Source organism: Magnolia sinica, chromosome 5, assembly GCF_029962835.1.
Source record: "Magnolia sinica isolate HGM2019 chromosome 5, MsV1, whole genome shotgun sequence".
Taxonomy (NCBI): domain Eukaryota; kingdom Viridiplantae; phylum Streptophyta; class Magnoliopsida; order Magnoliales; family Magnoliaceae; genus Magnolia; species Magnolia sinica.
The window spans coordinates 93479755-93507054 of record NC_080577.1 but is presented as its reverse complement, the minus strand read 5'-3'; the positions used below and the strand labels follow the sequence as shown (position 1 = coordinate 93507054).

Here is a 27300-nt window from a genome sequence, read left to right as displayed (position 1 = left end):
TCGAGCTCGATCAATCAAAGATGGCCAAAACTGTCCAATGAGTTCTCTGGCATATTTCGATGAAGTTTGATTAATTGAAGGCCCTCAATCGATCGATCGAACTTGTCATTTTCTGTCCATTATATAGCCATTGCAAACCAATTTCTATATAAAAGGCATCGGGCTTTAGGCATTTGCATGGATTTTTTGTAACATAGAAGCCTATGTGTTTTTTCTTTGAATATCCCTCTTCTAAACTTCATACCAAAGATATCTAAGTCATCTTCATTGTGTTTCATCACTCGAATGATCTACTCCATGTTCTAGAGATTAAACACTAAACCTATAGACAAATCTTTGTTTAAATTCTTTAGAACATCAATCTAAGTGAATCCCTACTAGGAACTAACCATTACTTTTAATTGTAGGACATTCCAGGATGCTTCCATCACCTTGGTCACTTCATTGGTATATTACATGCAAGGTGTTTGATCATGGAGTTGAACCGTCTACATCAACTATTGTGTGACCAAGTAAGAAGCTGATTCAAGCAGGGAAAGCATTGAAGAAGCATCTCAAAAAGGCATGACAATAGAGCTGAATCTAATAAGTAAGTTGTCAATTGTAGAGTCCATTTCATATTATTTTCTTGTATAGGATTGGGTGTAGAATTTGTTAACCAAACTTGATAGGTTCTTGTGTAGGACCTAGGTTCTTTTGTAAGACGTAGGTTCTTGTATAAGACCGAATTCATCGGACATGGGTGCGTACATGTTAGTCTCTATAGGGAGCCTTTGATGAGAGTGTACATAGGGTGAGCACCACATGATAGATGACCTATATTAAGGTAGGCTCCTAATGATGAATGGTCCATATCCAAGATGGGTCTTGTATGATGAACAACCCACTTTGAAGGTTTGGCTCACACAATGGATTATTCACATCAAAAGGTGGGCTTCATATGATGGTTGATCCACATTTAATGTAAGACGTAATGGATAGTCCAAATGTCTTAAAATACGAAGATTGTAGTCATCCATTCTTTCGTCATTTGGGGCATGGTTCAATTATGGTGAGATCCACTAAAATAACCATTTGGATTACTCTTATAATAGAGTCGTTATAATATTTAAAAATAACTTCAGCTATCTTTAAAAGAAAAAAAAATTAAAAATAAATAAATAAATAAATAAAATTGTACCTAATGTGCTAATTTTACTTTAAAAAGTGATTTTATCAAACGGACTTATTTTAGCTGGGGGAAAAAAAAAAAACTTATTGAAGCAGCTGTTATTGAATTAGACTATTAGAGCAGAGAAGCCTAACTAGCCCTAGGTTAACTTAGAATCCAAACAGCCTCCTTACTTAAGGACCGTCCGTCCGCGTGCTTACGCAAATGATGCTCCCGCGGGCCTTCCACAACATCTCATGCTCCCACGAGACTTGAGCTTAATCTCGTCATTTCCAGTCTTTGTACCTGCTTCGCAGTAGTCCGTAATTTTCATACGCATCAGGGGTACTTTGGTCACTTATTCTGGATAACGGGGCATAAATTCCCTACATTTGTGGGGGTGTCGACGCGGTGAAACCTAGCTCTTTGCTACAAAAAGCATCATAATCTTCACACCAACCCTCCCAACACTTCCCATTCCACCTTTCCCTTTTCTTCTCCTTCTCTCCCCACATGCACTCATCTCATCGCCCCATGGGTCCGTCGGGTCTGACCCGATACGTCTCCGCCCCTGGCTCCCTCTTAAAGAGCATCGTCGATTCGGTCATCGAAGATGAAGGAGAATTCTCGACCGTCGGATCTGATGGCATGATGAGCAGATTCTTTTCGGGCGAATCTTCATGTCCGACGACGTCGGAATCGAGCTGCAAGCCTAACAACGACGGCTCTTCCGGTGTGGTCGAGGAAGCTGCTTATAGGAGCGAAATTGGGAAAACGGGTCTGGAGAGATCTTCTTCTTATGGTTTGAATGAGATGGCCGCTGGAGATTTCACAGCAACAGCTACTAATTTAAAAACCGGTGGGCCATCCTTGATCAGGCATAGCAGCTCGCCCGCCGGCTTCTTCTCCAACATCACGGTCGAGAACGGTCAGATCTCTCTCTCTCTCTCTCTCTCTCTCTCTCTCTCACTTAGGTTTTTTTCCTTTTTTTTTTTTTGGAAATCTGGCCTGTTGCTGCTCTCGAATTGGACACGTGTCTCAATTATCCCTTATCCAGCCGTTCGTACGTGGTTCCCGCCGTGGATGTATTGTGATGAGTGGACGGTCTTATGCTTCTGGTTTGTGGACCTTTTGGGCGGTTAAGATCTTCCATCATTGAGGTCTTTCTACCATGGCTAGTCTAGTGACAACGTGGCTGGTGGATGATGGTGGCATGTGCCCAATTTTGTAGGAGCTCGTGGTGAGGGACACCATTGCACAGTGCACCCGAGAGATAACTTGTTCTTTGGGGGTTTATATCTAACCACCCAAAAAATGATATTTCCATCCAATCAGAGGTATTGCTAGCTGGTGATCGTCCCACTTCCGTGTGTGGTCCCTGCAGAAAGTCGTTGGGTTTCGTGTTTCTCCGTAGTAACCGCTAGACGTCATGTGACATTTGGTAAACGGTAGACCCACAATACTAATTTTGGACGGTGGAAAAGATTTTAGAACAACGGTCCAGAAAAATGTTGAGTTGAACGGATGAGAGAAACGGGTAATTCTGTTTTTAAGCGCTAGCTGGTCCATGAAGTGACCTATTAATCGGACGGTTCTGATTAGTTTATCTGTTATTAGAACGCTTCCGTTCTCCTTTGAGATTTTTCCCCGTGCGGAACCGTCCATCTAGCGGGCCGCACTGCAGATGGGCCACAACACCGATTGGACAAACGTAGCTGCCTGCACCATTGTCCAGCAGGCATTCAAATCCAGAAGTTCCAACAAGCGCGTTGAACGAACGGTCCAAGTCGGAGCATGCCCTTGGCGGAAGCTGTGGGGCCACTGCGATGCCTGTGCGACGTCTACTCCGTCCATCAGTTTTGCCAGCTCATGTTAGGTCATGAGCCTGAAAATAACACAAATCCTCGTCCTTAAGTGGGGATTGAACGGTCACCATTGAAACCTTAGTGGGGCCCAAGAGGTTTTGGTTAAGTTGATATTTGTGTTTTCAGTTCACCCCTTGTGTACCGTTTCAATGGCATATAAACACCATGGTAGGTCCCGGCAAGGTTTCAATGGTGTGCGATTCCATGCCCACAGTTTCCTGTTGTGTGGGCCAATGGAGTCTTGTATCTACCTAATTTTTGGCGCCCGTCTACTAGCATGATATGGAGAAATGATGGACGGAATAGATTCATCACGGACATCTCAATGGGCCCCACATAGCTTCCGCACGGAGGGGCACAGGAAAATGCCGTCCGTCCAGGACATGTATACCATTTGAGGTCGACGAAAATTGGGCGTCGGGCTACGTAAAATTCCCGGAAGCGGATTTCTTACTCACTTTGTACTGAGTAAACTTTGTGGGGCCCACCAAGGTTTATGTGGCTTATCCATGCCGTCCATCCGTTTTACCAGCTTATTTTTAGTGCATGACCCCAAAATTGGAGCATTTCCAACGCTCAAGAGGACCACACCACAGGAAACAGCGGGGATCATGTTTTCCACCGTTGAAACCTTCCTAGGGGCACGGAGATGTTTATTTTTCATCCAACCTGTTCATAAGATCACGGAGACATGTATGAAATTAAAACAAAAATATCAGCTTGATCTAAAACTTCCATGGCCCCTGAGAAGTTTTCAACGTTAGGCGTTCAATACACACTGTTTCCTGTGGTGTGGCCCACTTTAGCTTTGGATATATTTCGATTTTGAACTCATATGCTAAAATGAGATGGTAAAACGGATGGACGGCGTGGATAAGACACGTACGTCCCAGTGGGTACCACGGAGTTTACTCAGTACACGGTGCGTGCACGTAACGCAATCCGCGTGCGAAGTTACCACGCGCGCCCACTGCAATGCCCGTGAGAAATCCTCTTTGTCCATCAGTTTTGAAAGCCCAAAATAGGATTTCAAATTTTAGGTAGACCCAAAAGCGAGGTGGGCCATCCAAAAAAACCAGTCAGAATGGAAACGTCCACCATTGAAACCTTCCAAGAGCTCACTATATGTTTATACGCCATCCAAACCGTTCACAAGATTGTTCTCCGTGAGATGAAGCCTTATCCAAAACTTTTGTGGCCCACAGTTGTTTCAACGGTGGGCGTTCAATCCCCGCTTTTCCTGCCGTGTGGCTTACTTAACAGTTTTCAATCTATTTCATTTTTACGTTCCTGCACGTGTGAGCTTGCGAAGCTTACGGATATAGAGAGTATCTCACGTGACATCGAAGGATGCTCCATATGGCTTCCGCTTGCAGTAATTTCATGTTGGCGGGGACGCGCGATTCGCGTCCATTGGCGACGGATGGAAAGGACATGTGTTGTATTCATCTTTTGAGACATCTGGATCTCTGTAGCGTTTCGTTCTTGGAGCGTAACAGGAATGCGCATTACCGGGGAACAAACCATCCGTTGTTTCACAAAACCACGCTGTAGAGTTGAAAACCGCTGCTGCCACTGGTTTTTTTTTTTTTTGCATTTCCAGATCTACGTTAAATTTTGGTGGTCCCCGCTAACTATAGTCTGTAGATCGCGTGCTCTTAAGGGCAAAGATGGGCGTGGGACCCACTTCACGAACCACTGGGAGCCGCATATAAATAAGGGCGTACTCGTACCTTACGATGGGTGGACCATCTTTCTGGGCGTGGATTTCTTTACTGCGGTGGGATACTTAGGTGGGGCCCACCGAGATGTTTGTGAGAAATTCACACCGTCCGTCCGTTTTGAGACCTCATTTTAGTCATGCGAGATACAAAACTCAAGTGTTCCACGTGAGAGAAAACAGTGGTGATTCAGTGACCACCGTTTGAAACATTCGTACGGCCACGAATTTTCAGGAAGCGGATTGGCTGGTGTACCGCACACCAGGTCTACAGCGGGTGTAGGTAACGCTCCTCGAGCTCCAAGTTGTACGAACGGTTCAAAGGAGATCAAAGTTATATGGGCCCACAGTGATGTATTTATTATATCCACACCGTTCATCCATTTTTCGAGATCATTTTAGATTACTATCTAAAACGTGAATCATATCCAAAGATCAAATAGAACACACCACAAATAAAGGCGGTGATAATGATCTTTACCGTTAAAATTTTCGTAGGGCCCACAATAACGTTTATTTTCCATCCAATCTGTTAATGAGCTCACAGAGACCTGGATGAAGAGGCAAAACAAATTTCATATTATCTAAAACTCTTAAAAACAAATTTCATATTGATCCAAAACTCCTGTGAACCCCACGGGGGTTTCAAGGGTAGACGTTCAATACCCCACTGCTTTTTTCAGTGTGGTACACTTGATCGTTAAATCTGTCTTATTTTTCGTATCAAGACTAGCTCGCAAAATGGATGGACGGTTGGGATATAACACATACCTCATGATGGGATCCACAGAACTTGTTGACGTCAATACACCAGCTATGTAGCTGGTGTGTGGTACACCAGCCAATCAGCTTCCGAATTTTCGTATCATGTTAAGTTTCGGTGTTTTCACTTCCATCCCGTGGGAATGACCTTATAAACGGATTGGTTGGCATATAAACATCAAGGTAGATCCCGGGAAGATTTCAACGGTAGGAAACAGTTTCCACGGTTGTCCCTCTCGTATGATCTGAAATAACGGATGAACGGTGTTGATTTCTAACAAACATTAATAAAACAAGTGGTTTTACCTGTTTTCATTAAGGACGAAAACGGAAACGAATGGAAACGGATTGGCTACTCCCCCTGCCACCAGCCAATGGCTGGTGGTCGGTGCTCCGTGGGCCCCATCATGGTGTATGTGTTTCATCCATTCCGTCCATTTATTTTTCTAGATCATTTTATTGGATGAGAGAAAAAATGAGGTATATCCCAATCTTAGACCACATTACAGGAAAGCGTGTTGAATGAATTTCGACCCTTAAAAGCTTTTTGGGCATAAAAGTTTTGTATCAAGCTCTTTGTTTTTTACCCTTCATCTGAGTCTGTGTGACCTAATCAACATATTGGATGTCAAATAAACAGCACACTGGGCCTTAGGAGGATTTTATTAGTGGATATCCGATCACCATTGTTTTCGTATAGCGTGGTTCACCTGAGATTTTTATTCTCATCACCTTTTTTGTATCAAGCCCTAAAATGATCTATAAAAATGAATGAACGGAATGGATGAAGCACATACATCATAGTGGGGCCCACAGAGCACCGACTACCAGCGGATTGGCTACGCCCCTGCCACGAGCCCCGTGGCTGGTGGTCGGTGCTCTATGGGCCCCCAGTCATCATTTTTACAGATTATTTTAAAGTTTTATACAAAAAAAAATAAAATGCGAGGAATATAAATCTCAGTGGGATTACACCACTGGAAAATAATGGCGATTGGATATCCACCGTTAAAATCCTCCTAAGGCCAACTGTACTTTTTATTTGACATCCAATCTGTTGATTAGGTCATACAGGACCCGATCAAGGGAAAAAATCAAAGATCAGATTGATCCAAAACTTTTGTGGCTTCCAAAAGGTTTTTAATGGTCCACGCTCATTGGACACTGTTTCCTGTAATGTGGTCCATTTGAGATTGGGATATACCTCATTTTTGGTCTTATATCATAAAATTATCTGGAAAAATAGATGGACGGCATGGATGAAACACGTACATCATGGTGGGGCCCACAGAGCACCGACCGCCAGCCATTGGCTGGTGCCAGGGGGAGTAGCCGAAAACACCCCCCTTGGAAAGCGGAGTGCGTCCAGCGAGGGCTATGTGGAGGGTTTCATCCACGCCGTCTATCCATTTCTCCATGTCATTTGAATGAGAAACATCCAACGCTCGAGTGGACCACACATCGGGGAATCTCTACCATTAAAAACTTGCTGGGAGCAGTAGAAGTCTTGGATAAAGCTGATATTTGTGTTTTCCCTTCGTTCTCGTCTATATGACCTTATAAAAAGGTAGGATGGCAAATAAACATCACATGAATATTTCAACGGTGGATGTCATTGTCACCGCTCCTTAAATGACGTCTAAAAATGTATGGACGGCGTGGTTAAAACCTATACGTTAGGGTGGGCCCACAGGGCCATTGACTGGACGGATTAACGTGTACGCGGTGCAGTACGCAAATCGCTTCCCTACCTTTAATGATGGAGGCGGATTGCGTCCTACCCCGGCCCGGACGGTAATCCGTCCAGGTAGGGCTCTGTGGGGCTCACCTTGATGTAAGTTTTTTATCCACGCCGTTCATTGTTTTTATCAAATTATTTAAAACTCTGATCCTAACAATGAGGCAGGTCCACAGCTCCAGTGGACCACACCAAAGGAAGCTGCAGTGATAATGACACCCACCGTTGAAACCTTTCTGACGGCCACCGTGATGTTTTTTTACCACGAACCTGTTCATAAGGTCATGTAGACGTGGATGAAGTGAAAACACAAATATCAGGTTGATCATAAACTTCTCCACCTCCCAATAAGTTTTTAACGGTGGACGTTCAATCCTCACTTTGTGGTTCACTTGAGCATTGTAACTTCCTCATTTTTTAGATAATATCTTAAAATGATACGAGGGAAACGATGAACGGCGTGGATAAAACACTTACATCATGGTGGGCCCCACAGAACCCTGCCCACCCGGATGGGGTAGGCCGTAGGCACAATCCGCGTTTGCGTCCTGCCCCGTCCCTCTCTGGCCACGAATGGGCAATTATGTGGTCAGGCCCACCGTGGTGTATCTATTTATCCATGCTGTCCATCCCTTCTCTCGTATCAGTTCAAGGCGTGTGCACAAAAATGAGGCAGATCCAACGCTCAAGTGGACCACACCAAATAATAAGCTTAAGTTGCATTAAATGTAATAGTAAATCTGTGGTGTGGTGTGGTCCACCTGAGCTAACTGATATAAGAAAAGAGATGGACGGCATGGATAAACAGATGCATCACCGTAGGCCCTCGCCCACAGAACTGCCCCTTCGTGGTTAGACACGTGCGGGGTAGGACGCAATCCGCGTCTCCTTTGAATGGTCTTTGCGACGCCCGCCGGCGCCTCTTCCCATGCAATGTCACGAGCTGTCGCACATGTCAGCACGTATCGAGCGCATGAGTTGTTGATGAAGAGAGCCCACCATGTAATGAACCGTCCCAAAATCAGGACGGTCAGCTCAATAAGTGGGCCGCACTGTACGAAGAGAATGAGCCTCATTTAAAAAATTAGCAGTTGTCCAGATTCGTTTAACACGAATGTCGCTCTCCATAGGTGTGTGAAATGAGGGCCATCGATTGGGTGGTCCCCATCCAGTATTCCTTCGCCAAAAATCAGACTGGTCCGTTTTGTCAGGTGGGCGTATGAGGAAATTGAGAGTTGATAGGGGAAAAAATGATAAACAATGGTTCATTTTCAACACACATGCGTCGGCGACGTGACGAGTGGGCCACCTTGATTTTTCCAATACGATATCCGCACCAAGGGCACCGTCCAATGAAAACGACATGGACGCTTAGATATGCGTGACACGTCGGCAGACGAGGTTTGCTTTCGCCAGACGTGCGTTCCGCGCATTGTGGAAGATCGAATGGTGTAGAACGTGGACCCACCGTAAATCAGGCAGGTCCACTTTTGAGCGTGCCACGTGTAACCGCGTGTGGAGTGATGAACTGTTTTTTAATAATACCGTCCAAAACTTTTGGCATGGGTGGCTGCTTCTCTGAAGAGTGGACCAGCTCTATTTCGCACTAAGTCATGTCCACCGTGGGGCCCACACACTTCCAGGCTAGCATGCGTGCATGTGGTCGATAGCCGTACACGCAGCGGACGCGGATCGCGCGGTGTTGGGACTCCGCGGGGCCCACCATGATGCATGTTTTTTCCACTCCATCCATCCGTTTTGACAGCTATTTTATGGGCATGAGCCCAAAAATTGAAGCATATCAGAAGTTCAAGTGGACCACACCATAGGAAACATTGGGATTGAACAAAACTTCTTGAGGCCACGGAAGTTTTCCATCAATATAATATTTATGTTTTCCCTTTGTCCACGTCTATGTAAGTCACTAGAGCTGTACATGTGCCGAGCTGAGCCGAGCCGAGTATTGCCCAGCTCATGCTCGGCTCGCACTGCCCGAGTCCTACTCATACTCGGCTTTACTTGGTCATCAAGCATGGATTCTCTGCTCATGCTCTACTCGTCCGAGTACGAGCAGAAATCGAGCCGAGTCGAGTTCGAGTCCAAGTCCGAATTCGAGCCCAATTCAAGCAGGGTTTTCGAGCAACGAGTTTTAGCTTTGAGCCCAGTTCAAGTTATAAATTTAGATTCATTTGAATTTTAATTCGATTGTCAATTGAAATTCGAAGTTGAACAAAGCAATAAAATATATAAAATGCACATAATTTATGATTAAAAAACTTTGATAATTACATCTTTACATTACATTGTTCAAAATGATAATTTATAACTAATAACCTTCATAAGAGGAGTGCCTTCCTGTATTGTCATCTGATCCATCGGAACTGCTATCTATTTTTTCATATACATATTGGTTCACTTCCTCTGAGTCAGAAGGCGAAGAGATATTTCCTTCGTGCTCTTTTACACTTTGAACTAGATTTTTCAAACTTTCTTTATGTGAAGAATTGTATGTAATACCCAATGCCTTATAAAATTCACTGAGACGGGTCAGGAATTTGAATTTGTTACTTTTTTTTTTTCTTCTTGTTTATCGTACTCGATCCTTCTTCAACATCGTGTTGTCTTTGACTCGAATATCATTGAAGTCTAGAAACTTCTTTCATACTGCGTTTCAAGGCGAGTTGGAATTATTCTTCATCCAAAGCTTTTAATCTGGCTTCTCCTCTGCATCTTTTGTAAATGTTATTCGTGTACTAGATCCAGTAGCAGAAGGTTTGGATGGAGTGGAAGGTTTTCTATTCGAATCTAACAGGGCTTGAAAAAGAATTTGGACATCCTTAGGGGCATTGGGGCATGGTTTTGCATCACCACCTCGACATGACAAGTGTAACCGAAACCGATTAGTCTTGTTCACAAACTTTGCGCCATACAGACCACACTTAATCTTTATTTTTCCAGACCTTAATGGTGATTTAACTAGGGAAGCGTAGTCCTAAATGTTTGTCAATGGGTCAGATGACGACATATCTATACTCAATTTTTAATAATAAAAAAATTAGAATATTGATAAATAATTTGAACTAGATATAGGAACAAAATAAATCAATATAAATGTATCAAAAATAAAGCAAATGAACAGGCATATGTAAATAAATATCAAAGATTCAAAGTCTTCCAAACCACATTCCAACACTTTCATGTTTGCAATTACAGTGAAATAATATTACAGATCATTGAACTTTCAACCAAAAAGAATTGAAAATCCGAAAATAATTACTGATCTGCAGGTAGCGACTCATCACGAATCTCGATCTTCTCTTTTTCATCATCATCATTCATATCTCCTCCCCATATTGGGCGTAACGCCCAACCAATCTCTTGTACAAATCAACGCTTCAACTGTATTTGGGGAAAGTGAGCTTCGATACTTGCTCACAACCCTGCTCCCTGTGTTGAATGTGGATTCTGATGCTACTGTTGAAATTGGTATTGATAATATGTCCCGTGCCATCACAAATAATGTAGGGAATTTTGATTCACTAACCCTCATCTTCCACCATTCCAACACATCAAATTCGAATCACAGTACAATTGGCTCATTGAGGTACATTTCTAGCTCCGATTCCTTAGTATCAACTCCCATTCGTGCTTGTGTCAAGTATGATATGTATTCATTTAGCACATCTGGATTACCAGGTACAGAAATATCCGCATCCCTACTTTCTTCAACACCCGCTGCAGGTAAAGTACTAACATACGATTTGTACAAATCTTCAAGGGCTTAACGAACCTTGGACATCTCTGTTGCCACTCTTTCGGTATGTTAAAGTTTCATGAAAATAAAGCTAACCAACCCCATATTACAACGAGGATCAAGAACAACTGTCAAGGATATCAACAGATGACATTCGTCCCAGTATTTATCGAACTTCGTCTTCATAACAATTGTCATCTGGCGTATGAAATTTGGACCCGCATTGGCATTTTTCTGTAGAGCATCCTTAATCTTCCAAAGAGACGGAAGAAACAGATTCGCGGTTGAATACTGATTCCCAGAAAAAATCATCGTGCAATCGTAGAAAACTTAGAGAAATGTGTGAACTTGTTTTGCTTTCGCCCAATCATCTGTGCTGGACAACCAAGAATACGTTTTGTCACGCGCCGCGTATTTAAGAAATGTAAGCTGTAATTCCATTGTCGTATCTAACATTTATTAGTCGAGTTCCATCGTGTACACACATCCAACTTCAATGTTTTTTTAGATGGCATATTCAAACGTTGAATGATGTCATTCCATACACTCAGTCTCGATGGCGACCCCTTTATATATTTCACATTTTCTCTTATGTTCTCTATAGTGTTGTCAATTTCTTTCAGCCCTTCTTGTACAATCAAATTTACAATATGGGTACAACATCTGACCTGGAATATTTTTCCTTCAAAAAATAAATTTCCTGTAGCCCTGAATTGGTTACGTAAGGATGAAATGACATTGTCATTTGCTGAAACATTGTCTAAAGTTATTGCTGAAATTTTCTTCTCAATGCCCCAGCCTTCTAGACAACTGTAAATGCAATCTGAAGTAAATAAACCAGTATGTGGAGGAGGAAGGTTGCGGAAGTTCAAAATTCTCTTGCAGAGTTTCCAATCCTTATCGACATAGTGAGCGGTTAATGAAATATACTCTTTTCTTTGATTGGACGTCATCCATAAATCAGACGTCAAAGCTATTCTGGACACCGAAAACAAAACTTCTTTCAATTTCATCTTCTGCTTTGCGTACATCTTCATGTACTCTCTCTGCACTATGACGCGGGAGACATTCTCGGCCTGAGGGTTAAGGAATTGACAGAAAGCCCTAAACCCTTTACTTTCTATCATTCTGAAAGGTTTTTCTTTCAAAATCACTAATCTAGCATACCACTCATTCAGCTTCTCTTTGTCAAACTTATGAGTGGACACTACGTCTTGTGTGTCGTCCCCTTTTGACTTCGTAAATGATAGCAACTGTTGGCTGGGAGGAGAGAGTCTTGGTCTATTAGGACACGTCTTCAAATGTCTATTTAGATGTGTCGTAGATTCTCCTGAAATTTTGCTATATAACCCTTTGCAGTGATTATACTTTATCTTCTATACACCGTTAACTGTCACATCTTCGAAATCATCCCACCCTGCTAATCTCTTCTTCTTCCATTTGCATGCAGTTGACGTCTATGTGTCTCCCTTTACGATTAGAGGAGATGTGGCTAATGCACCCATTCCAGGGGTATTTGGGCTTTCGTCTTGACTAGTTATCTATAAAATAAAGTTCTCGATATATTATACGACTATACCTAGACGGCTAGACCGTAGACGGGCATACTTAACTGTCTAAATCAGTCACCCATTTAAGGTTGGATAGATTATAATGCCCTCATTTTCCAATTTAAATGCTACGCCGAAATTTCAGCAGCATCTCCCTTTATCTCTCCAGAATATATTAATCTTGTATTTGATTCCCATGTCAATCATCAACACAAAGTGTGGACATTTGATGATGAAAATAAATACATGAAATATATCCAGAGAGAAAAATGAGAGACGAAACCAGAACAAGCATATGCATTTAAATTGGAATAAATGAAGACATTACAATCTATCTAACCCTGAACTGTCCAAAAAGGGGCAATTTGAGAATTTCTATGCATTCAAGAACACATTGAATCTATGTCTGGTAACATAGAAATCCTCAAATGGGCAACTAATTATCCTATACTACAACTAGAACGATACAAATAATTCATATCTATGCAAACAAAGGAGCAGACTGAAATTGACATTAATCATCTAGCTAACTAATAACAAAATGTAAAATAAAAAACCAAAGGCATCTTAAAGTGATAGCATTCAACACTAACAAAATAACACGTAAACTGTCATTTATAAAGTAAATTAAGAAACATGGAAAAAATAACTATTAGGTCATGGGACTTAAATAGCAGAGGACAATAATTAACATATTAACAATTTCTATATTAACAATTTTCAGATTAAGATATATTAGCTATATTAACATATATTAACAATTTTAACATATATTAACAATTTCTGACATGATATCAATTTTTGACATATATTAACAATTTATACAAAAATAATAATAATAATAAATCAACGCTACACAATATTCCCAAAAAAAATAATAAATCAATTTCTGACATATATTAACAATTTATACAAAAAATAATAATAAAAAATCAACACCACACATTACCGGGCAAGCTGCGGCAGGAACGACCGACACCGTGCGTGCAGGGCAGGGAGATGAGCGGCAAGGACGAGTGGCAGGGACGAGCTACGGCACTGGATAGGGGCACTGGGCAGGCCGCATAGATGAGCACTACCGGACGGGGGGGGGGGGGGGGGGGATGGGTTATTTCGAACGGGCGCTGGGAAGGAAGGAAAGGGGTTTTTTCGAACGGGCGGGCTACTGAAAACGACTGAAAGGAACAAGGGCGTAGGTTTTTTTTTTTTTTTTGGGGTGGGTATATATACCCTCGAGTACGAGTCGAGTATGAGTCGAGTATGGAGTCGAGTACCGAGTCGAGTATTGCCCAGCTCGTACTCTACTCGAAATCAAAACGAGTATAAAAAATCAGCTCGTGCTCAGCTCAAACTCATGACGAGTCGAGTCGAGTCGAGTAATTCCGAGTCGAGTCGAGCGAGTAACCGAGCTTACTCTACTCATGTACAGCTCTATGTGTGACCTTATGAACAGCATGGAACGAATAAACATCACTGTGGGCATAGGAGGTTTCAACGGTGGATGTCGTTACCCCCTCTGTTTCTGTGGTGTGATCTATTGGAGCTTTGGATTTGCCTCATTTTTGTGCTCATGCCCTGAAATTAGCTTGCAAAATAGATGAGCGACATGGATGGCCCCATAGAGTCTGTTGAGCTGGTCCCCAGGCAATCCGTGCCCTTGTCACTAGCATATTGATCTCATAAGGAGGCTCTTCAGCCCATAGATAACATCCACCAGATCTCATCCATCTATTCATAAGTTGGACCACATGTGAACATCCGGTGTGGACCGTCCGCATGTTCTTTTACCTACTGTTTTTGTACAAGCATCAAGCGTGGCTCGCCTCAAGAGTGGAGTGGCTTGATTTTTGTATTATTTAATCTCCATGGTGAACACAAGTTATGCAACGGTCAGATTTGCCACACATGTGCTAGATTGGGATGTGTTATGTGTGTGTCAAGTGCTTATAGAGCTGGACGATGGTCCAGATCCCAAGCCTTTTATTGAGGGGTTCTCTTGATTTGGTGCATGTGTGGCCCATTGTTCAATTATCCAAACCATTTATCCGATGGTTTGGACGTGGGATTCTCTATTCAATGTTTAACCATCTATGAATAGGCCACTAATAGATGGATTAGGAGTTTCCAATCTTAGAGGTTTTGGAGGAATCCATATCCACCACGGAAGCTCTATGAATAATGATATGGATAATTGAACCATGGCCCCCACATGTAAGGGAATGGGAGCATCACCAATTGCACATTTGCTATGACTAAAGACCCTAGCCAACATACAGTTTCAAGGATGCGGATTGCAAGATAGTTCCGTCGTGAGCTCATGGAAAAATAAAAGAGCACCATGTGCGCTGGTTAGATATGGAGCCTACAATGAAAAGTAAAAATTCTACTAGACGAATGATGTTTTTATCCTTCTTAACTATGGAGCGACATCTGATAGTTACACATAACACTTTTTCATTGGACCACATCAGGTTGTAGGAGATTTCCTACAACCCGGGTTCTTCGTGTCCCAATTTTAGTTGACCACAACATTCCGCGCATGTAGTGCATGTTCGGTGATTCAAGACCATCGATTTGATGATCATGATTGCCAAGGTAGGAGATGGATTACAAATCACTTGACCAGATGATCCTAACCATTGGGCCTTTTACCTTTTCTCCATTCAATGCCGATCAGACTGGTGCTGGTTTTCTTTCTTATCTCACCAATGAAATGGTTAGGATCCCCCAGTGGGCATTAATAGTTTGCATTGCCGAAAAATGGGCCCACATGCATACATTGATAAGGGTGTATTTAATGTATTCTGGAAATTTGATGGTCATTTGTGTTCAATCCATGACAGGTTTTTCAGTTACAAAGGGAGTTGGAAACTTCAGCTCCCAAGCATGCTATGATGGTGGCCAGGGAATGGCAAATACAAGGATGAAGTCCCAGCTGAGCTTCTCGAGGCAAGACTCTCTTTCCCAGATCTCTGAAATCAGCATCCCCGACGTTGGCGAGAGTGTAACTGGCCGCACTGGATCCGATGACGCAGGGAATGTTGGACAGTCATATATGTCGAGCAATTTTCCTATGGGTTCGTGGGACGATACCAATGCAATAGTATTCTCTCCACCTCAGAGCAAACTGATGAAAGATATCAATGGAAATGTAGTCACTGGTTTCCGAAATATAGAGTCTCAGGTAACTATTATCACCACCATCTTCATTGTCATTATCATCATCATTGTTGTTGTCATAGCCTTGTCAGCTGTTGCAACTAGTTAGTTCCCCTTTGCTTTACAAATCCTGAATCCCCAATCATCCTAAGGCCTTTTCTTCACTGAGTGGGCCCATTCTAGATGGAGCCTGGTCCAGAGCCACACCAGTCTGGATGATGTTAGCCATTGAACCAGTTGCTTTCAAATGGAGGGTTAGGAGGAAAATGGAATGGGGCCAAATTCAATGGAGAAATTGGACAGTTAGGAGCATCTGATTAATGTCATTTTTGGGTGATGGATTGTTATGCAGCTTGGAGTTGCAAACTCAAAACAAGTTTGCTAGAATATATCCTGACATATTGCAATAGGATATATTGGGGCCTTGGCAGATGGATTGGGGTGCTCTTCAATGATCCAAACCGTTTATAGGATGGGACACACCGTGAATGGGAAATATCCCAAAACAAAATTTCTCTAACTTTAATATTTCAACAGTTTTTTATTGTTCAAAAGATAAGAAGACGGTCCATGTTCGAAGGAAAAGTGTCAAATGATTATAGGGTTCAAAAGTTCCAATCTAAGAATTTATATCTCTCTATCCCTCATCCAAGGTGAGGCCCATCACATGAACAGTTTGGACCATGGAAAGATAACCCCAAATCCAAAGGCTAAAGTCCCAACGTATCCGATAGCAACTCAAAAAATGTCTCTTATCTTCAATCTCTTCAAAATTGATACTGCTCTTTGAAATTTTCTAGATCCTGAAGGTTAGTAACCCTAGTAAAAATTGAAGTGAATTTTTAAAATTTTAGGTGAAATAAAGGGATATTGTATAAGAGGGATAAAATTTTAATACTTTGGCATTGTGATTGATAATGCACAGGCACTTACGAATTACTTAAAAATTGCATATGTGGCAGACAAGTGGTTCAAATTAGACCATCCACATTATGGGTCCCAGTTTTGATGCATGCACCAAAAATTATGCTTATTTTGTTATCTGATTGTCAGATTGGAGGACATTAATTTGACATTTAAAAATGAAAAGTATCCAATGGTCCTATTTTAACAAGAAAGTGTCCATTGATTCTTCAACCATTCTGATTTTGGGGCTGCAGTGGTTTCCACATGTTATCCTGTTTAATTTGAGTTAATATATGCCACGTGTACAATTTCAAAGTGACTACATATCAGGACTCATACACACCCAGAATAGCAAAAAACTCTCCACTCTATAAAGGGTGAAGGGCTGGCATCGTCGCCCCTCTGATGTGAAATCATAGTCCAGTGTCTGGGCAACGAGGAACAGTTGAAGACTCACTTATGGAGGCAGGTCCCACTTTGGATTGATCATGGATAGTCCTTTCCTGTAAAGATGATCTTAAACATTCAACTAACAGCTAGGATCTTTGGTGGCATACCTTGCCCATGGCCTATTTATGGCGGGACATGGTCCAGTTGGACAGTTGCAATTATCCATATGCATAACCCAACTAGCAGACTACCGATTCACACGTTGCTGGTAGGCAAAAAAATAGGTGAATCAGAGACGTTCCATTTGTTCGAAAATGTGGCCCACACCTAGCAAATGACCACAGTGCTCTCATCTTGGTTTAAATTGTTCTTATTTGGCAAGTTAGTCTAGGCCATTGTAGTCATTTACACATACTCTTGCTTGCATGCCTATTGAACAAAAGACAATACCCACTAATAAGAGGGTTATAATTGTTCAATCAGAGGTCTGGACAGTGAGCTATATACAGTGTCCTGCAATTTGGACGGTTCAATTTGAGTTAACGTATGCCTTAGTGCCTTGGTATCGACCACCACACTCTGAGTATAAAATAACTCCCAAAAAAAAGGCCACTGCAAGGCTTTGGCAACACATCTTTCAGCAATTTGGTATTTACATTCAGAAGAAAAGAATCAGATTTGTACAGATTTACTGTAAATGACACCTTCATAGTTATTTCAGTACTTTGAGTGCTTTGGAGGGTTTTTTTTTTTTTCCATTATAATGTTTGAGCTAAATCCCAAAAGATTATAAGAAAATCATTGTGTGGGCACGGTGTGCGCCCAAACTCAGTGCACAAATCTCTGTCTAAAGACCATGGGGCAGGGAGCCTTGACATATTTCAAAATGGGATTTTTAAAATCCTACTTTGAACTGTTTCTTATGCCCATCCATCATATATGCCTGCCCGAATGTACGATTCTTGATGCACACCGTGTGCACTAAAGTGGTGCCTGAAATTTAACTTCCATTCTCTTTTTTCATGGTTGAAATTCAGTTTAGCCTGCCCCAAACATCGCTGGAGATGGCCACTGTGGAGAAGCTACTCCAAATCCAGCCAGACTCCACTCCTTGTAAAATACGTGCCAAGCGTGGCTGTGCGACCCACCCCCGGAGCATCGCCGAGAGGGTAAGTAAAACTACTAAATTGTAGTAGCATGTCTCCTTTCCTGCATATGTATGCACTCATTTGGATCGAAACATGTACATTCTCATGTGCATGCACCTACATGCAATGGAAATGAATCTGATTATATTTCTTGCATGCATGCTCTCACATATGTGTCCATGCATTTACAAACACGTGCATCTGTACATCCATGTATGCGTATATAACCATGCACCACATGCATGCATCTGCTTAAGTTTGGTGACCCGTTTAAAGAGGTTATCAGGGTTCAGTGATTTTTGTAAGGCTCTTAGGCCTCTAACTTCAGGTGGGAATAGAAAGAATGGGACAGGACCATAGGTTTCTGAGCAAGAAGCTTTTTCCTGCATCTCAATTTGGTATCTGGGAATCCCATTTCTAAATATGTTTTGGATTTTGACCCATTATGTTTAGATGATGGAAGCTCAAGGTGCAGTTGGAAGTTATCACAATTTTTGCTTTGAGTGGAATGGCCATTGGCTCAAATGACATGTGAGCTAATTTCTTCAGTTAGGGTTGGTTTGACAATCTTGATTCGGCATTGGTCGAATAGGGGACATTGTCATCTATGTTCTTTTCCAAATGGTGCGTTAAAGGTTATAGATTAACGTGGATGATGGCTTGAGCCCATTGGATCATTGTGGAAGGCCCAATTTAAGATGTGACATGAACCCTAGAGGATGGTAAAGAAAGTTCCATGGAAGGAGTTCATATAAAGAGTCGCTTGGCAAGGAAAGTGTCATCTATATCTTATTGATTGTAGATTGTAGACAACATTTCGAATGACACTAGGTTCCTCTTGAAGGCCCAAACCAAGAAGCGAGTCGTTTGGATGTTCGAAACTTAATTCCATGGAACTTTGGCATGGTCACTTGAAAGGAGGTAGATTCTTGCATGTTAAACCAGAGGAGACTACATTGTGGAAACTATAGCTTGTTTATTTCACTGAGAATGATAAAAATATAAAAAAGAGGAGGGAAGTCTGCAGAAATCTTAATAGACACACATCTTAACAAAAAAGGAAATGTCATAATCTAGTAAGATTATTCTAATCTATTCTTTCATCCCCCCTCAAACTCAAGATGCTCTGAAAGGAGGAACTTGAGTTTAAAAGGTATGAACATTTATTTAGAGGTAAAAGAAACATTCAATGATAATGTGACGACGAAAAGATGAGTAAAATGAGGTGAGCAGACACTTTTGATGACTTTTTGGGTTGTTAATCATTAGCATTTTCAATGACTGACAAATAATCTAGTGATGCTTCCAATGGCCGAGATTTCACCCATTGCTCTTCCAGTGACTTGGAGTTCAACTGTTGCTCTTCCAATGGCTCTAGACGTTTGACAACAAAAGAAAAGGGAGTCCAATCTAAAACACTTGACACAAAAATATCTCCGACCCAAACGCCGGGCACAAAAACAAGTATGATCCAAAGCGCCTGGCACAAAAATGAAAAAGCATATCTTGTCAAAAGGCCTGATACATGTAAGGTACATCGTCAAAATAGATATGCGGAGAAGATGTATGGAGAAGACAATGGAGGTGGTGACGAAGAACAGAGTCAAATCAGGGACAAGGGCTGCTTTAGCAGTGGGCCAAGAACACGGTGTGGTGGATGACAGGTTTGGGTGAATGAATGGATCGCCGGAAGTCCAATCTGAAGCAGCCCAAAATCTGCTATAGTTAGCAATAGATCTACAATGAATGACAATGGTAGTAACCAATTTTGAGATAAAGAGGGTGCTGAAGGCAGCTCTTGATCCTACCAAAAGAGTAACACTAGAGAATGGCAAGATCTTAATAAGATTTTGGATGGTGGGTTCAAATGGAATCTGGTTAGAGCGATGGAAGCGCCTAGGGAGGGAGTTGTGACTCCAGCAGTGGAGATGGTGGGTAAGCAGGTCTGTCTAATCATCAAATTTTGGCAAGGGATCTACGGCTACAACTAACAACAAATATGGGGAGTTGGGTGGCTAGGGTTGGAGGTGTGTCAGATCGGGGCTTTGATTGTGGTGATTGACAACAAGTGAGCTCTCAGCAGCAACAAACAGTGGTGCTGGTTGGCACAAAGAGGGCCTGAAAGAAGATGGGCTGTCATTTTTGAGTTGTTGGCATTGACGAGCCCCCACCCTCGAGCACGAGGCAACAGCTAGAGAAGAAAGGGTGAAGAAAGAGAGAAAGATGGAGCTAGATTTTTACCCTAGCATTAATACTATGTTAAACCATAAGAGACTACATTATGGAAACTATAACTTTTGTTTATTTCACTGAGAATAATAAGAATATATAGAAGAGGAGGAAGATCTGCAGAAATCTTAACAGATATACATCTTAACAAAAAATGTGAACTCCTAATCTAATAAGATTACCCTAATCTACTTGAACACTACCATAGTTCACAATTGTTTCTGAAATAAAGGTGGCTCATCCGCCTCACATGCACACTCATGTGCAGCTATTCAAACAATCCAAATTATGGGGCACACTGCCATGGAACCTATCTCTAGAGCCACGCTATCATAGCTCACAATTGTTTTTGAAATAGTGGTGGCTCATCCACGTCACATGCAACACTCGTGTATGGCTGTTCAAACAATCCAAGTTTTGGGGCAAACTGCCGTGGAACCTCTCTCTAAAGCCACACTGATCAAGCCATTCTAATCATTCGATTATCAATTGGAGAGTTAAGGGTAAAATAGTGGGCAGTCCAAATTTCATGGGAAAAATCAAATGGTTTGACTTTTGGGCTATGCTCCATCCAAAATTGGATCAGCAATTTGGACAGTCTTAATTGCCATACAACTATGGGGTGAGTACAATTGAAGAGTCATAACCATTCTTAAAATGATACTCAACTATCATAGGAGTCGAGCCCTTGAAACATCCACGTCTCATGGAACTGAATTCCACGAGGAAATGCCTGAATGAATTCTTTCAAAAAAGCAAAAAATTCTCTTCCATGGTACTTTCTTCCACAGATCCAATCAGCCAGTGACAAGGAAACGTGCTGAGAAAGAAATGAGAGAAGATTAAAAACTTGTTCATGTTAGATTAGAGATTTTTGAGCACATATATGGCTCTTTCATTAGGGGCCTGTTTGTTTCACCAATTACCACGATGATGTAAAATAAATGTGCAATGATTACAAATTACTCTACCTGTCTCTTATCGACATCTGCATTTGACTGCCGATTCTAATGTTTGGTTTATCAGCAATAAAATTGTAATGGTGGCATTTTTACATTATATTAATGTCAAGTCATCACCAAAATACACTCATGTACTGTTTGGATTTCATATTGTTACAGTAATGCCATGAAAAAATGTGATGACTACAAATTCATTTACTTGTCTCTTGAATGAGTCTGCATTTGACTGACAATTCCCGAGTTTGTTTTAGCTGTTGTAAAATTATAATGATGACACTTTTGCTTAACATTACCAGGATATTTGGCGAAACGAATGGGTCTAAGGAGATTTGATATTTCATTATCAGTTCTCAAGATTTCATATCTATTAAAAAAAATTGCTAGATTAGAGAGGTTTGACCTTGCATTTATAGTTCACAATTCACTTCTTCTTCTTCTTTTTTTCTTGAGATTTTTTATACCAGGTTTGTTAAGCCCACAAGCATTTGTTAGGCATTCCATCAACATGCCAAATGAGTGCAATATCCAAACCATCAATCAGGTGGTCCAACTGTGTGAAATGACCTAGCCTAATCGGGCTTGTTTGCTCATCAAAATGGCTACAATGCTAGAAACAAGTGGACAACTTAGAAAAACTTGGCCAAGTTTTGTTCTTCTTCTTTGTTTTTTCTATCAGTTGTCCATCTGTTTCATAAATTGTGGCCCACCTGATAAGTCAACCAGCAGAATGGTGGACTGCAGAATGGAATAGTTGCATATCATGTGGGCTTGGCAAAGTTCTTACTATCCATTTTTGCTCTCATTCATGCATGTTGCATAAGTTCGTCATTTTGAATGGAAAAGACTGCTTTCCCACTGCCACATTCGTGAAACTGTGCACCAAAAATCTCCCAGTCTGTTTATTGTGGGCACGAAACCCCATGCATATTCCTCCTTTTTCTCTTTTTCTTTTTTCAATGGCAGGTGGGGATCAGAATCTTGAACATGCATAGGTTTCCTATCCACAACCAATTTGGATGCTTGGATTTGTTGATACACATGAGATTATGTATCAAAGAGAACATGTAAGTTGTATCAACATTCACGAAATTATTGAATTTATTTTCAGGATAGGAGAACCAGGATTAGTGAAAAGCTGAAGAAATTACAAGATCTTGTACCAAACATGGACAAGGTATGATCCACCCTCTCCAATGCATTGCAAACACCCCCCCCCCCCCCCTTGCAGCATGTGCAGACGAAGCATATACATGAGAGATCTGAGCTGTTCCGTGGGCGGGTCCCACCTTGTATGTTACACTATGGAAAATCAGGTGGGTCCCATAATCATAAAGGGGGCTGCACCTAAGTAAAATGGACGTATAATAGTGACTGACTGATGATCTAATTGGGCACACATGTATTGCCCATCTGATGATCAGACAAGCCCTGAATTTTCAACCATGGCACATGCATGGAGTGCCTGATGAACAGCCTGGATCTCACACATGCCACATTGACACATTTGAGGAGAGTAGGCACGTGTGTTCTTGGTGGGGCTCCAAACAGGTTGATGACATTGTTTTTGCTTAGCCACACGCATGTGTGAGGCAGTACATCTACACACTGATACATGCTACAGTGGCTCACTGTTGAGATTGAGACACCTGTTATGTCGGTCCGAAAGTCTAGATACCCTGGCCCAAAAATCAGGCTTGTCCGCTTGACAGGTGAGGCACAATATTTGAAGCAAGTGGATGGATTAGATTCATTTCAGCAATCCATTTGATTCATAAACTGGGCCAGGGCCTACATGGTGCCCCCACGTGATGGACAGCTTGGATCTCGCATCCAAATTTCTTGCTTGTGACATCTAGATGGGCTGAGTTTAGAATACATTTATTACATATCCTGTGTTTACATTGTTTTACAGCAAACAAACACGGCAGAGATGTTGGATTTAGCAGTTCAGCACATCAAAACCCTGCAGAACCAGATTCAGGTCCCTTCAAGAAAATATCATATATCTCTCATATTTTAGTTAAATGACTAAGATGCCCCTGATGGAAATGCCGATCATTCTTTCCAAGAATGACCTAAATACCTCAATTTTTCAAGAGAAAAACTTCAATACTCCGGCAGTGTGATAGATAATACACGGTCACTTGCATATTATTTAGATATTGCATGCATGACATGTGAGTGAGTCAAATTAAAATCTCTAAATTATGGCTAATGTTAAATAGGTACGCTATGTAGCATGTAGTTTAGCCTTAGCACCAGTATGTAGCTCAGGAAAAGAGCTTAAGTTGCGCGTAACTTGTGCTATATGATAATTTGCATATGCTACATGCTACATAGACTATGCTACACACCACGTAGCTCACATCACAAGTTATTTTCGTTGCAAAATGTTTTCAATGATTTGTGATATTTTTCTATTTTCAATATAAAAAAATCAGTTAATCTTTTCAATGCTTTCAGTAAAATAATATAAGTAACAGCATTAAATTAGTTTTGTTGCTCTTTCTTTACTTTTATACTTAATCATTACCCTTATAAGTCTGTTATTAAGTTGTGTTTAGTTGCACGAAATATCATGAAATTTCATTATTAATTGATCTCAATGGTGTAAAATATCATGAAATTGCTGCAACCAAATGCATCCTTGATTAAAAATCTAGAAGTAGAGTGTAGCTTACACAACACACTGTATTTTACGCCTCACACTTCAGAGGGGTGAACGTTATGCTGCATGCTATTCACTATTTAAAACACTGATTATGGTTCCCAGTTTAATGTATCATAAACCAAAAATACACTTATTTGGTTATTTGACTATCAAATTGGTGGACATTTATCAGATGGTTAAAAATGAAAAATATCCAATGGTACCATTTTAACAAACAAGTGCACTAATCAGAAGTTAGGATTGTTAAAATCATACGATTTTGGGATTGTGATTTAGCCAGAGTTGGCTCCGCAATTTAGTTGATTTCATTTGAGTTAATGCATGCCATATGTACAATTTCCGAGTACCTTCATATCGAGTGCCATACACATATTACTCCCCATTTCAAATATTGTAGTGTTTCCACCATAGGGTGTGTTTGGATGCACCATCTAACTAGGTTACTTTTGCATTAGTACCAACAAAGTGCACTCCATATTGCAATTAGGTTGCCTTTGAGATGAAAATGAAAGCAATGTATTTTATTAAACTAATCAGTCATTTGGCTGTGTATAAAGGGTGACTGGGCATGTTTGATCAGCTGTATTTACCTGTATTTTGATTGAATTGGGCATTTATTAATTACAATGGTAATGTTGACATCTATACCTTTTTTCAGTCTTGACTCAAAAAACGATGTGGACTGTCTGGGCCCCACTGTGATGTATGCATTGTATCCACGCCGTTCATTCATTTTTCATATCATTTTAAGGCATAAGCCTAAAAATGGGGCAGATCCAAAGATCAAGTGGGCCACATCATAGGAAACAATGGAAATAATGATGCCAGCATTGAACCCACTGTTATCTTTGGTGTGGTCCAATTGAGCTTTGGATTTGCCCCATTTTTAGGTTCATGTGCTAAAATGATCAGAAAAAAATGAATGGACGGAATGAATTTAATGCATACATCATTGTGGGGCCCACAAAGTTTCAATAATGAAATAACCTTGACTTTTGCTCATGTATATAATTATTACGCTTTTACAATAGAAATACGGGTACTTACATTGAAACAAATCAGGCCCAAGGAAATTGATTCTGTAAGTGGCATTGGCTGCTTTTTGTAAAAAGTTTGTTGTTGTTTCTTCAGCGAGCCCTTTTTTCATTAAGGGACAATTTCAATTTTTTTAGATCTGGACCATTGATCATCTTTCTTCGTCTTCATTACAGTTCCATGAAATCACAATCCCATCACCTAAATATGCGAGAGATTCTATTTCAAGAAGGCTTTATTTCCATTACAATTCCATGCATCGAAACTCGTCGCAATTCAATTCACTTGTGCAGCCAAACATAACCATAAGGCATACATCAGGGGCACCGGAGTTACTTGTTGCAGGTGATCCTAGTGTAACTTGGTCTGTCTCTGCAGAAGCTGAAGCAAGAATGTGCGAATTGCACATGTGCAGGAAAGCAAGTGGCGTAGTATCTACAGTAGAAAATGATTTCTTTTGTGTTACTCATGCTCATCGAGCATGCATCACTCCACTAGGTGTACCACAACTGTCCATCTTCGGGATCCGAAGGTAAGATATGGTTGGAAAGATATTTTCGATTGGTCACAGTCGACTCCATTAATAAATGATTAGGATCATCCTGACCATGCCTCTCATCATCCACAATAGTCCCAAGAAGATGGACGGCTCTGGTCATTTGGCCATCTGGTGATCTAGACCTGCGAAGAACCAAATTCGAGGCAATGTAGGTTGTTCCAATGCAAGGATTGTGGTGTGGAAGAAGATTGAGATATGAGAAAGTAAGACTCTGATGAAGGACTATTTTTTGTGTATATTTAAGGAAGAATCTCTGATTGGTTTTTCTTCATATGGAAGGATGGATTGTGGGAGTTTTGCTGAGAGCAATGTAAAAGAGATTTTGAATTATTTTTGTTTGTTCTTCAATTTACTCAAGAGCAATTGCTTTGATGCTTTGGCTTTGAGAAGAAAAGGAGACAGGTTACTGTTGCTTACTTTTGTGGTACTCGCCACTTACACCTGTAGAAATGGCACACATTTGTGAGAACTGAGCCATTCATATGGTGGGGTCCACCACACGGGTACATTGGACCAAAGATGGGGCTGTTGTGTTGGTCAGGTGGGCCACATGTAAACAGCAGAATAGTGTGATTTTCACCCAGGGGATGTCCATGTGCGAACTGGTTCCCGCATGAATGGCTTGGATTTGCACACGTGTGCCACATTGGCACAAGCGAGCAAAAAAATATTGATGGCGATTCTTCACGTTGTAGATAATATTGCTGGGTAAGGATCTCCAAACAAAATGAGGTGATAGAACAGGCGTTAATGATATGAGTAGGTATTGCTTTGATTTTCCGGACGGAGTTTCCACTCCGTCCTCCACTTTCCCGTAGAGCAAGCTTCCTCCCAAAATGACTTGGTATCTCCTATTTTCATGGATGTGGGGGAAAAACATACTTACATGATCAATGTAGGGGAAGCCAAAGCGATGTAGAAAAGGTCCAAACAGAAAATAAAAGGTAAGAAGCATGGGGATTTATGTGCTTTGGTAGTATGTATACTCTATAGGCAACTATATAGAACTTTCTTCTTCACTAAAACAATATATATATATATATATATATATATATATATATATATAGACACACACACATACACACAATACTCACTTCTCTCTCACCTATACAAGAAATCATACACCACAATATGCCTACTCCTCAGGGCAACAATCTAGAACTTTCTTCTTCACTAAAAAAAAAAAAGGGAAATACAATACTTGCTTCTCTCTCACCCATACAAGAAACCATACACCACAATATATGTAAGACCCAACCCGAGTTTCTGCACGTGCGCGTGTGTGTGAGTAGGCATTTCATTTCTCTTGGTCCTGCGGTCCTACTGGTTGAATTCCGGCGACCCGCGACCCTCGGATAATGTTTGCGGTTATCCTTGAGTCTGGTCACGTTGACTCAACTCGGATCGACCCGAGACCTATGCCATCTTGTTCGCATCGTCGCCGCGGTTCCAACGCCGCATCTCGTGCGTTCATCCGAGTTTTAGATCATGAGATATGGAGCATACACCATGATGGACCATTTAATGAGATTGTGGGGCCCACCTAGGGAGGTGTGCGCGTTCCCCAAGGTGGCCCACCCTATTGCACGTTTTTCCATAAAGGCTACCTAGCCTACCTACCCTATAGCCCTAGACCCTAGGGCCTAGCCTAGCAATTATGGGTTTTCTTCCCTAGCAAGCCATCATTTCATTCTCTATCCCA

General features: G+C 41.3%; 1 protein-coding gene and 1 long non-coding RNA gene across 4 annotated transcripts; one reads left to right on the top strand and one right to left on the bottom strand.

Annotated features, from left to right (window-relative positions):
- The first annotated feature begins 1481 nt into the window (after window positions 1-1481).
- LOC131246319 (transcription factor bHLH128-like) lies at window positions 1482-25928 on the top strand. Of its 3 annotated transcripts, none has more exons than XM_058246298.1 (6): window positions 1488-2078; window positions 15383-15723; window positions 18032-18163; window positions 22442-22507; window positions 23246-23314; window positions 25216-25928. In XM_058246298.1, exons 1-6 carry the CDS (start codon window positions 1664-1666, stop codon window positions 25573-25575), a joined length of 1383 nt encoding a protein of 460 aa, XP_058102281.1. In that variant the 5' UTR covers window positions 1488-1663; the 3' UTR covers window positions 25576-25928. The 3 variants fall into 3 exon arrangements, with proteins under 3 accessions (XP_058102282.1, XP_058102281.1, XP_058102283.1); XM_058246300.1 differs by having other exon boundaries at window positions 1535-2078; window positions 25418-25561; XM_058246299.1 differs by lacking the exon at window positions 23246-23314 and having other exon boundaries at window positions 1482-2078.
- On the bottom strand, window positions 24689-24971 carry LOC131246320 (uncharacterized). Its single transcript, XR_009171313.1, has 2 exons — window positions 24841-24971; window positions 24689-24763 (listed from the first exon to the last, which is right to left on the bottom strand). It is a non-coding gene; the product is annotated as an uncharacterized LOC131246320 (long non-coding RNA).
- Window positions 25929-27300: the final 1372 nt, after the last annotated feature.